Source organism: Seriola dumerili, unplaced genomic scaffold (genome assembly GCF_002260705.1).
Source record: "Seriola dumerili isolate Sdu_G_001 unplaced genomic scaffold, Sdu_1.0 BDQW01002698.1, whole genome shotgun sequence".
Classification (NCBI taxonomy): domain Eukaryota; kingdom Metazoa; phylum Chordata; class Actinopteri; order Carangiformes; family Carangidae; genus Seriola; species Seriola dumerili.
In genome coordinates this window covers 1,216-14,364 of record NW_019176953.1, presented here as the reverse complement: position 1 = coordinate 14,364, position 13,149 = coordinate 1,216, and the positions used below count along the sequence as shown (strand labels likewise).

Here is a 13,149-nt window from a genome sequence, read left to right as displayed (position 1 = left end):
CTATCAATTTGATAGTTTGATGGTGGAAAGAGTCGCAAAGTGTCAATTGTGGGTCCGTAACTCTGCATGTCCTTACAATGAACTTCCTTAATGGCTTGTGACTGATGCCAGGCCAGGTATGTACACTACACAGTAAATCAATAAGTTAGACATTTTCATGTACATCTTTCGTGATGTTTTCACGGTCCATTTAATTTTAACAAATAATGTCTAATTCATAGAATTGGCAATAATAATTACATTGCTCATTAGTTACAGTGATCTGAGGTTACCTATGAAAAAATAAAAGTGAAACGTAAAACAGTTTTCACACATCAGTAACTCTTTAGAATAAACAAAAAAGGGATGCGTGAGAATAGACTTGGCATACACAGTCAGTTCTCACGCAACTTTTCAGCTTGCTGATCGGATGTTTCTTACCAAATTCTTTTGTGATTTAAAATATTATATTGTTTCATTCAACAATTTCACAGGGTAAACAGAAGTTTACCCTTGAATGTTTTTAGGACCACGGCAGAGTTTTTCCCATTACAACTCATCAGGCTGTGGTACTTTTCCACCACCTGACACAGATGTGATAGGATAATGCACTATGACAGCACATTATGTGGGTGGGAAACTTAATATTCACCTCTCAGTATAAATGACAGCTCCCTTTGGTTGTTAGAGTAGACGCTCATCCCCAACGTCAGGTCACACATGAGTTTTTGATCTGGGTACGTACAGTACTTTTATGTTATGTTATATATGTTGTAATTTAATTATCACAAGAAATGCTCTCTCTCTCTCTCTCTCCGTATGTATGTATATATATATATATATATATTCAATTTTTTTTTTTTTTAATCAAACATAGATCGAAACTATCTGGCAGGTGTAAATGTGTGATTCTGTTGCTGGAAGAGCTTTTGCTTAGTAAACCTACATAATTTGGGTAATGAAAAGGTTAACAAGTAAGTAAAAGAATGATCTGTGAGTTGTAGGTTCATTATTCAGAGAAGATCTAGTTTTGCTTGGTAACTGTTTCTGCTTGTTTGCTGTGCGGTAATACAGGCCTAAATAAAGAGAAACAGCAAGAAGCAGTTTGTACTTTTAACTTAAGTATGAGATTTGGAAACATGTACATACACCTGTACACAATACTACAATGTTTTTGTGTGTTGGTATCTCATTAGGAAATAACCAAGATGGGGACAGCACAGAGCACCCTGGAAAAGAATGGCTACGTACTACAAAAAGAAACAGAAAATGCAATAATACCAAATAATGCTGTTGTTGCCACAAAGGGAGATGACACATTTCTGATAAAAACGATCATTTTGCAGAGGGTAAGTGATGAGATGCTGAGCAAACTCTCCACAAAGGAGGAAAAAGTAGTCAAATTACTGATTATGAATCAAATGCCTTACTAATTTTTCAGATTCTGCTAACCATCAGCAGTAGTACAAACCAGGGGCAACACGATTAAATGTGGAATGTGCAAATACATTATTTGTAGACAGAAAACTGAATCAGCTGATGGAGTCGGAGTGATGCTAACCAATCACAGTCTCTCTCATCCTCGTGAAAGGCAGCAGATAGATTAAATTGACCAGTTGGAGAGAGGCCGCAGTCATGGTAGTACAATAGTTAGCACTGTCGCCTCACTGTAAGTAGGCTCTGGGTTTCAACCCAGAACACAGAGCCTTCAGGGTTCCAGAGCCTGTGTGGAGTTTGCATGTTCTCCTTGCGTGGGTACTCCGGGTAATCCAGCTTCCTCCCACAATCCAAAGGCACGCACATTAAGTTAGTTGGCGATTGTAAGTTGCCCATAGGTATGAATGTGAGCGTAACTGGTTGTTTGTCTCTATATGTTAGCCCTGTGACAGTGCGTACCCCGATAGAAAATGGATTTTGGACTTTTGCTTAAAAGAAAAATATTCCGATAGCTTCACTTGAGGAAAAAAAACATTCTTGCTACTTTTCTGATTTAATGAGATTATTATCTCAGAATTCTGAGAAAAGGAAAAATAAATCTCAGAAGAGTTCTTTTAAAACAGCAGTTTTTTTTTCCTCAAGTGAATGCATTACACTTCTGTATCACTAAATACAACCTGGGGATGGGGTTTTGTGGGTCAGAATCAGTTATTGATGTTCTGTGTCCCTTCAAACAACAAAGAGGTGAGCTGCAACTCGAAGAATGAAAGTTTGAAACTGTTAGGTGTATCTCTCTGTATTTATCTTCTCTTCCACATTGTGCCACTCTGTGCCTAATTTGCATTACCACCAAAGGTCACTAAAAGTGCAAAGATAAATGATAATTGTTTTTTTAACAGACAGTCAGTTATGATGACACAGCATTAAACAAAGAGATAGAAATCATCAAGGGAACAAGTCATCCTCATATTGTGAGCAGCAGGGACTCCTTTAAGGGTAAGTTTTAACAAATCTGCTTTTATGAAGTTTTATGCTCCTCTGACTGATAAAGGATATAGACATTCCTTAACATTGCGAGATTTACTTTCATCAATTTCTTAGGAATGAGCGAAAAAAATCAGGTTTATTTATGGTTAAGTGTCAACTTCAAGTTGACTATACTTAACTATAGTTTCAATTATGGTTTTTATAAGCTCTGACCCAGAAGATAGTCACAATATACTGAAATATGCAAATTCAAAAGTTGCAAAACTGACCAAATTTAAGGATTTACAGTTGTTGTCGAGTCTTTCATTACAAAGTCCAGTTGTCATATTAAGGCCACTGCTTTTTCTAAAAACAGATGGATTTAAATTTAAAAATTAAAATAAAAAACAAACTCAAAATAGTTTTTATCTATTTTTTAGAAGTATCTTACACAGTTATGTACTAAAGATAATTAGTCATAAGATGGTAAACAATCTCTTCCTTTTTGCCATCAAGATGAACAAGACAAGATTTGTATCGTGCTGGACTACTGTCAAGGAGGGAACCTTGCTGCAAAGATCACAGACAGTAGTGAGTCTGAGGTGCAGTACAGTAAAATTTACATCAGTGAAATATACTACAGGCCAGTCCATTGACTTTTAGTTCATTTTCCAATTAACTGACATTCCTACTATTCTTGAAGTACCATCATTTGTTTTCTAGGTACTGAGCTGGATTGTTGAGATCTGTATGGCTTTGAAAGCCATTCATGAAAAAGGCTTGCTTCACAAACATCTGACCCCAGAGGTACAGTAGTACACGTTACACAAACACTGATTAAACGATAGTTTGTCTAAACAAATGTATTGATGTTGTGATATGTAATAATCCAAATGAACCTTTTTTTCATTTGAAATAAAACAAATGTGCTTTTGGGCTGTCAAATATACATTTGTATTTTGAAACATCTCATCAGTAAAAATATTTTAGTTGTGTATAAAGAGTAACTTAATTTACAGTTTTAACTTTTCTCTTTTTGTAGAACATATCCTTCACAAAATTTGGAATTGTGTGCTTGGGCAATTTTGGAAAAATCCATGAAAAGTACTGTACCCTTTTTTTTTTTTTTTTTTTTAAACATAATATATGTGTATATAATATATGTTACTGTTGTATTCATGTGTTCAGTTGTATTTATGTGTTTGTTTTTTTCCACACAGTTTAAAAAACACCAAGTCAACCACTAATCTGGAGGAAACGACTTATCTACCACCAGAAGTCTTCACAGAGGGGACATATGATGAAAAAGGGTAAAAATGTTTTTTAACCAAATGTGAAAAGCTGTGCTTGTGTTTGTTTGCTTGTTTGTCAGCAGGATTACATAAAAAACACTAAACCTATTTGCACTGAACTTGGTGGAGGGATGGAACATGGGCCAAGAAAGAAATCATTAGTTTTAAGGGCAGATCTGGATCATTTAATATGACTTTGAATTTTGTCTATGAATTATGGTGTATGTTGGGTACAAAGTGGCTGGACATGGGCACTCCCTGTCAGCCGAGCTGGTTGTTGGGTCGCAAGGATGTGGGCAGAGAGAGAGGGAGGGAGTGAGAGTAAGAGGGAGAAAGATCGATGAATTGTGTGTGGTGGAGCAGACTGCAGGGCCCACTGTCCCTCATGCCTCCCCGACTACGTTTAGTTTGGTCCCGTGGTTCTGTCCACCTGCTTAGCATTTACGTGTTTGTAGTTTTATCATGGTTTAAAAACTGAAGCAACAGTGAACTGTTGCCAAGTTGTGTTACCTGAGTAACACATTTAAATAAAAAAAACAACAAAAAATGAAATATCCAGTGAATGGAGAAGATCTACTAAAATTAAAATATGTACTGTTCAGTCTGAATTCTAATCTTACACTCCATAGCTACTAACTTACAGTGGCACTGGCGGGATTGTATGCACATATGTCTACTCATCATATGAGTGAGAGAGCAAGAGAGAGAGAGAGATTGATTTGTTTAAAATCTAAAGTTAAGACACACCTGTTTCTACTGCTGAGAACCTAGTGTCTGTATTTCTTAGTATTTCTTAATATTCTAGAGTGGAAATAAAAATCGGCCCCAGACTTTTGACTTGGACTGGCCTACCAAAACCCAACAGGAGACACACCATCACATACAGTTTGTGTCACACTTAATAAAAATCATATAGTAAACAGATTAATTTTATGATGATTGGAGAACAACACATGCAATAGAACAAGTTGCACATTAAACTGTAGTTCTTTTTCACTTTCCTCTGTAAAAATTTGTAGCTATAGATAGTGTGAGATATGAATTCAGACTCGACAGTACAGCAGTGAGTATAAGACCATGACATCAGGGGCAGACTGAAACAATAATTCAGGCCAGGAATTGGTTTGCAGGCTAACTTGGTTCAGTTTGCTTAACAATAGTTTGAAATAAGTAAATTAAAAATTATAACTTTTCATCCGAAAAGGCATCCTGGGGAAAACCTCTGTTCATCCCATCTATTGTCCCAGCATGACAGCCCTGAAAATGTGTTTAACAAATACAGTATCTCCACATATCTTGAGCCCAGTTCACAGTTATCAGTTTCCTTTTCTGGCTGAAGTTTGCACTGCATACAAATATAATTCTTTATAATATTTTTTTATCATTTTTCCACCATGTGTTTTCCATTTGTGAATTTGTATGGTGGAAAACCCAGCCAAATGTTTTCTTTTTTTTTTTGTTGTTGTTGTTAACAACATATTTTGAAGTTGCTCTGACTCAACTCGAATAAGCTAATTGAGTTAAGGATTTTTTTGTCTAATGTTGTTACCTGCTTCATTATAAGCATAACATTTTTGAAAATCTCTTTTGTATTACTACTACTACTGATGTTACTGCTGATGCTACTACTACTAAAATAATAATAGTAATACTTGCTTTATTTATAGTGACATTTGGTCAATGGGATGCATAATCTGGGAGCTCTGTACTAAAAAACCAGCGGTAAGTTACCCAAAGGTTTGCAGTAGGGCTGTCACTTTTTCCAAAAGTCAAGTTCAGACAAAGTTCAAATGACAGTTTTTTTGAATGAATTCGTTCAGTGAAGCTGATACATGTAAGAGTGCCCTCTTACAAGTAAAACTACTTCAAACAGCATGTTGCACTTCTAGACTGTAAATTTTGAATTCAAACAGATCATTACAATTCAACTATTAACTTGGAAATATTAATTCCCCCATGTTTGAAAAAATGTTTGAAATTCAAATAAAAAGTGACAGCCTTAGTTTGTATGTTAAAGTTTGTTGTATAAATATTGAATCAAAACATTAATGAGATTACAAAACCAACACAGCATTTTCTATTTAAATTGCGACTATTTGCAATAAATAATTTGATTGTTGATGTTCTTAGATCGTTTTTACATACATAGAAAAGACAGTTTCTAAATGAACATTTACAAGTAAAGAATTGGTTCGCAATAAAACAAATGACCAATTTAGCCCACATTTATCAAGATATTACATTATTTGTAAACTGGATATTATTATATTATAATATTATAATATTACTATTACTATAGTAATATTCAGTTAAATTAATGACATTCAAAAGTGGCATTATAGACAGTATATTGACAAAGATCAATTGACAAGATCAACTGGCTCATCCAGTAGAGCGCATACTATTTAGGCTCAGTCCTTACTGCAGTGACCTGAGTTTGAATCCAACTCAGGCCCTTTGCTGCATGGAATCCCCTCTCTCTCTCTCTCTCTATCTTCCCTAACTTTCCTCTCTCTCTCACTGTCATAATCACTATTGTAATAAACCCAAAAATGGCCAAAAATAAATAAATAACCATACTCATGGTTAAAAATTAGGGATTCTAGTTGATGAAAATAATTAACCCAAAATAATATAAGCTCCCTTGCTGTAAACATTCTGTTACAGTGCAGGATATGTAAGGTTTTAAGGTTTTCACAGAATGAAGTGCAGTTTAATATGATAGGTGGGGTTAGTCATCCAAAATCCAATTTGACTGGACACATCAATTAGGGAATGAATCCAGGATGAGTCATCAAAATTATTTTACAAGGAAAAAGAAAGTCAGGGAGGCATTTTGATATGAAATACTTAAAAAAAATTCTGACACATGTAGATAAATTAACAATTTACACAGGGACACATTAGACCAGAAAAAGTCTTTTAACAAATGAGAAAAACTGTAACCCAATCTAAAATATTCCAACATTGTCTTTACAGTTAACGGTGTAACTTTGAACTTTAAAACATATCAAGGTAACATATCAAGTCTTCTCTACTGTCAGAACACACATACCGTAAGAGCCTCTACATTGTTTATGGTAGAGAAAAACATAACTAAAGTACAAAATGGCAGAGAGGGCTGCATGCTTTCACAATGTATCAGCAAAACTTGCGTAAAATAAGAATATAACTGTAAAACATGGCAACATACCCCACCTGCAATTCGTCACATCCTCACTAAAAATTATACTAAAAGCATCTAAATACAGTTAATGTTTAAAAAATTATGCAGACTCTCAGTGTCTATGGCAGAAAATATGTTTCTGTCTGCCTTTCAGACAAATTTTGAGCAAAATGTTAACCTCAGACACGGAATAACATGACGTCCGTAAAATAACAAAAAATAAACTCATTGTTAATATGTTTATTTTCCCTACTGAATAATGAGGAGGGTCATTTTATTGCAATTGTGTTTTCTAATCATAATTCTGCTTCAGTTCTCAGCAGAGACGACAATCACACTCATGCCCAAGGTCATTAGTGGTCCTTGCCCATCTCTCCCAAAGAAGTTCCCACCAGAGCTTCACCAACTCCTGAATGATATGTTTAGTAGAGACCCTCAATCAAGACCAACAGCCAGTGAAATCCTGGAGCGCCCCTTCATCATACGCTGTCTCTTAAACAAGGTATGACACCGCCAGCTATCAGTGTTTTCAGCTAAATGGGCTAAGTTCTTCTTCTTCTTCTTCTTCTTCTTCTTCTTCTTCTTCTTCTTCTTCTTCTTCTTCTTCTTCTTACCACAAGATGTTGGAAACATTACTTTGATATTCTGGTCCATGTTGACATGATAATTCTATCACATCCCAAAGTTCTTCTAATGGATTCAGATCTGGTGAATGGGAAGTAACAATTTAGTTTTGTCTTAGTCAAAGAAAAACTTTTTAATCTAGTTTTAGACAAGACCACAAATTAATATTTTTAGTCAAACTTCAGAGAACTGCTTTCAAATAAATTTTACAATTTACATTTTTCAACTGATTTTAACAATTAAGTCCAGAAAGATGCAACAACATTAGCAAATGAAAAAAATGCAATCTAACTATTGCGATATGAGTCAAGCAGAAAGTAAGCAGAAAGAAGGAAACCTTTCACAATTTAAAAGAACCTTGTACAACTACCGTGCAAACACTCCTACCCTTATAATGTTCATTTTTTTCAGGACTGTGCCAGAAAGGTGTTGATTTTATTGTGTAGGTTGGTAGAGCTTGTTTGGTAGTGTTGTAATCTATTATGAGAATATCTGGCACAACTTTGCACACAAAATAGGCTAAGTACTAAACAGGTAACTACTGTCCAAAAGACTTTGTTAAGCCCCAGTCCCAACAGTCTTCTACATAATGTGCTGTCAGGGAAGCTGGAAGTAGCGATGCTGAGAGGCCTGCAGCACCCAATACTGGCAGGGAACTGTAACTGTAAGACAAGTTTACTAAACAAATCAGTAAGAACATATTTTATTTGAGCATAAGCAGCCTCTTAAACACAGTTGTTTGTTAATTGTTGAAATCCACCGTTTGTTATTTGATTTAATTTTAGAACACAGTGTACTTTCAATGTATCTGATGCACAAATGTAAAGCAGAACCTGTTAGTGACCTGTAATGGTGGGTTGGATATCAGTACTGCACTTCACCATGTCTCAAACAAGAATCTCTGATTTGTTGAATAATTGCCCCAAAGCCAAACAGCAAAAAAATCCTACAGAATTCCCGCAGTCGACTCGCTCCCTTGCAGCAGCTAACTAACATCAGCGCTAAGGTCAATGCTACCCCTTCCAGATGGTCCTATGGCAGATAACAAATCCCTGCTAACATTAACTCCATCCAACCAAAAGAGTTTTGCGCAGCACCCCCAACTCTGACTGATTTCCAGCATCCCTGTGTGCTGGACATGTTAATAATCAGTAGATGTCGCAAATGGAGTACATTTAGCTATCAGGGACCAAAATCAAGAAGTAGAAGAAGAGAACAAGAAGAAGGCAAAAAGAGAAAATATAATGTGCAATTGCTCGACCAGTGGCAGCTCTAGCCAAATCACACATTCCCACAAATAAAGACTTATTACACAGGTAATGTTGAAAAAAATACTACTGAATAAAAATGTAGTTTCTTAATATATAATTCATACCTCGCTTGATCAAATGGAACTTTAAAGAGCAGCGTAGGGGTGAGTGATGTTACGATCTTATGTCGTGGACCATCTTACTTTGGCAAATTATCTCCTTTTCAGAAGAACTGTACAGATTGCATCATTGAAAGTTGCTATATTTAGATATGTAATTTTAAAAGATCAATCGCTGCTAACCAGCGCATTGTCATATATTAAAGAGCTGGCCGGCAAATTGCAGGTGCCGATGGCACACCTTCTTCTGCTCTGCAACCTCCGCGACCTTGGCATAGCACCACATGTACAAGTTCTCCACTGGAGCAGAACATGAACCACCATCACCCACTGCAGTCCAAGACAGTGGCTTGCACTCTAACCATGGATGGAGAAACCTGCCGGCAGGCAGGGAAACATGAGGTGGGACAATCCAGGGCTAGCTGGTCAGCAGCGACTGAACTTTCAAATAAAAACACTGAGCTATAACACCAAACAAACGCTCCATATGAACTATGCAAAAAGTGTGATGGGATGTGACACAATCAGTAAACAGAAGAACAGTGACGAGCTGACAAACATCCAAAAGAAGCGCCAAAGCAGCAGAAAGATACCAATTACAACTTCTAGTCAGGGCTTTCACAGTAAAATCAGGGCAGGAAACGGTATGCAGATCATAATTAACATTGTGGATCGTGATTCTACCCAATAAGCTTTGCTTACCTTTTGCCAGATCGCCCACCCCCTACTGTATACACTGTACTGTAACACCAGATTGTACAGCAGTCTTTCACGTCTGCGTACACCCAGCATCACTGATGAGTTTTGTTGGGTGTGATCAGAAGTGTGCTTTATTGCACCTGTAACCACACCCAACACTGATGTCATGGGGTCCTGGAGTTCCCTTGTGCCTCATTGCAGCAAGGTTAGAAAACCTCTGGAGATCAGCAAACAAAATGGCTTTTGGCTTTAAGTTGCTCTTTAATTGAACTGTCCCTAGGTGCATAACTTTCCATTGGTAATGTCTTTACTTTTTCAACAGACCAAAACAACTATGGTGGAACTCCAGACCAAGCTGACCATGCTAAGAGATGTGGCTGATGATTTGGAACGTGTGCATCAAGGTGCCACCATCGGCAGCCTAGCAGGAGGAGTGATTGGAGCAGTGGGGGGGATTACATCCATAGTGGGCCTTATACTGTCCCCCTTCACTTTGGGAGCCTCTCTCATTGTCACTGGGGTTGGAGTGGGAGTGAGTGCAGTTGGTGGGGTCACTGCTGGTGCCTCAAATCTCAAAAATATGGTGAACCAGTCCTCTGATCGCAAAGCTGTTAAAAGCATCCTTCAAGAGTTTGAACAGAAAATTCAAGCAGTTGTCACGTGGTTACAGGAGATTGGCAACAGCTTACAGAACATCAGGAGCAGATGTGGCTCAGCTGACATGCATGACACTGAGGATAGCCAGTTAAACACAGACCATCTGACAAGGCTTGGCTTCAGGGCAGGGAGGGGCATAGGTTCCATTGCTGAACTGGTTCGACTAGTTCAAGTGTTGAACATCGGCAGGATCGCAGCACAGGCATCCAGGGCAGTACGTGTAGCAGAGGTAGCAACAGGTGTGCTTTCTGGTTTATTTATAGCAGTAGATATCTTTTTTATTGCTATGGATGCCAAAGAGATACACCATATTAGACAGGCACAGGACGCAGAGGGGCATGCACCTTCTGAGTCAGTGTTTGAGACTGATGACACTATGTCTACCTTTGACCAAGCTGCACTATTGCCCAGCTCAGTGATGCAAGTGCACAAGTCAGACACATCACAGGAACAGGATCAGTCTTCCAAAGATACCACCCCAGTGAGATCTGAGATCATGAGATTTGTCCGATCAATCAGGGAAGCAGCAAACAACTTGCAGACAGTCCTGGATGAGCTCAATCACATCATCTCATCTATTCCTTCACTTGAGGTTCAAAGTGATAATGAATGGAAGGATATGGAATTAATGTAACCCAAAGGTTCCATTAAATCAAATCAGCATTTAGGTGCAGGTATGCCAAGTAGGAAATTCTGATTGTGCTGCCACTTAGTGTTTGCTCCATGCTGTCCTCCAAGTCTATGCAGTTTCAACAGTTGATATTACACTGTTGTGCAATGGTACATCACATTTGGGTGAGGTCTAATGTACATCAGACCACACTGTGATGTTTGTTACGACAACCTTTTTAAATATGCAGAACTCAAAAATTTTTAAAAGGTTAGTCTCAAACTCAGACCTTCTGTCATCAAAGATAAGTTTCAAATGTAAATACTTTATTAACTAAATCAATTTTTAGAAATTGTGTCTAATGAATAATACTGTAATAGGGGTGGGCGATATGACGATATTAGATCATGAAGGATTACAACGTGAAGACGATCTTTCAAACTGCAAAGATCGTGGGATCGTCTAGGGCACATTCTATAAATTGCAGTTCTATGCTGATGCACCGACGCACCAGACGTATTGACGTCGTCAACCTGACCGACCAATCATAGCGAATTACGGGCAGTGACGCACTTTCCTATCCGCCTCCTTGTTTGTGCGTGTAGCGGTAGCACATGGAGAGCGATGGCTGAAAGCCAAACGGAGTTGGTCACTAAAAAAAATTCCACCTCCATTATATGGAATTGGTTTGGATTTTCCGCAACTGATCAAGCGCAAGCAAATGTAATTTGCAAAGTTGGCACAGAAACCGTTCACACGACGGGTGGTAACACGACGAACCAGAATGTTGTTGTTGTTTACCTTAAACTTTACGTTGTTTGCACATGCAGGCAAAACTGCGACTATTTGAAATAAAATCTGTTAAGAAAGGTTCTTTGGTCTAAATTGTCTGTTTTTCTTTTTCCAATTTAAGATCGTGATAAAATCGAAATCGTGATTTTATTTTTAAAAAATCGTGATATGATATTTTTGCCATATCGCCCATCCCTATACTGTAATATGCAAATGGAATCTTTATATTTAATTTAATTCACTTCTATTAACAGGCTAGGTCACTAGCCTGATTTTATTTTTAAAAAATCGTGATATGATATTTTTGCCATATCACCCACCCCTATACTGTAATATGCAAATGGCTTCTTTATATTTAATTTAATTCACTTCTATTAACAGGCTAGGTCACTTTTAAAGCAACTATCATAGGGTTGGGTAACGTTTAGGATGTCACAATACTAGTATTTACAATAACCATGATATATAAAAATTAAATATTGATATTGCGTTAATAACATTGTGATGTCAGATGTTAGGCCTTTTGGATCTATTATACTATTCATCGGTTCATCTTTTTGCCTTTTCACTATCCATAAAGTGTAATTGTTCTTTTTGTACACTTTTGTACAGTTATGGTTACAGACTTTCTCCACGTCCCTACACTCATATTTTAGTCCAATTCATTTGTCAAAAAAGAGTCAAAACACACAAATTGAAGATTCGATTCCAGTTCTTATCTATTCCCCATTTCAATTCCACAATGGGGGAAAAAAACAGGATCAAATGTTGAGTTAAAAAAAACATCTTTATTGGCTACAACAGCAAGAGCATCCTTAGTAATAAATTTGTCTGTAACTGATTGACTGATGAAGTTACACACAGTTTAGCAAATTTTTTTCTTAAAGCACCTAGTGACAAACCTAGCTACTTTTTAGAAATACCTTAGGAAAACGTAACTTTCCGTAGTCACCTGTACTGCCCTAAGAGCGCAAGGTCACCCTTTACTCTCATTCAATTGACTGCACAGCAGCTGACATAGGCGTGAAAGAGCTTCTACCTTTCTGTCTGAGTGATCATTTTACAAGTAAATATAGCTAAAATCACAGCACAACCTTCTTCTTGAACTTATGTGAATGGGGATTTTATCAGATAAAGTCGTGGTTAAATAATATAATAAATTCAGGATTTTTAGCAGCAGGGCAGCAGCTTGAAAATGGCTTGAAAGTGACTGCTGGTGAACAGATAGTCTTTATGAGACATGTTTCATTCCCTTTTTTATACTTGTTCCATTGTCTGACAACAGAAACATCAAAATTCATAGATGAGAACAGCTTTTTTAAAGTTTTTTTTATGGGCATTTTTTGCCTATTTGGATAGACACAGTGAGAGACAGACATGAAAGTCAGGTAGAGAGAGGGAGGGGATGACATGCAGCAAAGGGCTGCGGTTAGGACTAAGCCTTTATTATACTCGCTCTACCAGGTGAGTTAACAGGGTTCCCCAAATGAGAACAGCTTTATTAGGAATTCCACTGTGTTCAGATATTGTATATGTGAGCACAGAGAGTAGGAGAGAA

At 37.2% G+C, this 13,149-nt stretch overlaps 1 protein-coding gene across 1 annotated transcript; it reads left to right on the top strand.

Moving 5' to 3' along the window:
• The first annotated feature begins 684 nt into the window (after nt 1-684).
• LOC111239444 (serine/threonine-protein kinase 4-like) lies at nt 685-11,240 on the top strand. Its single transcript, XM_022769330.1, has 10 exons — nt 685-716; nt 1,176-1,328; nt 2,316-2,412; nt 2,899-2,984; nt 3,106-3,189; nt 3,425-3,486; nt 3,603-3,692; nt 5,342-5,396; nt 7,154-7,342; nt 9,855-11,240. Exons 2-10 carry the CDS (start codon nt 1,188-1,190, stop codon nt 10,821-10,823), a joined length of 1,773 nt encoding a protein of 590 aa, XP_022625051.1. The 5' UTR covers nt 685-716; nt 1,176-1,187; the 3' UTR covers nt 10,824-11,240.
• The last annotated feature ends 1,909 nt before the right edge of the window (nt 11,241-13,149 follow it).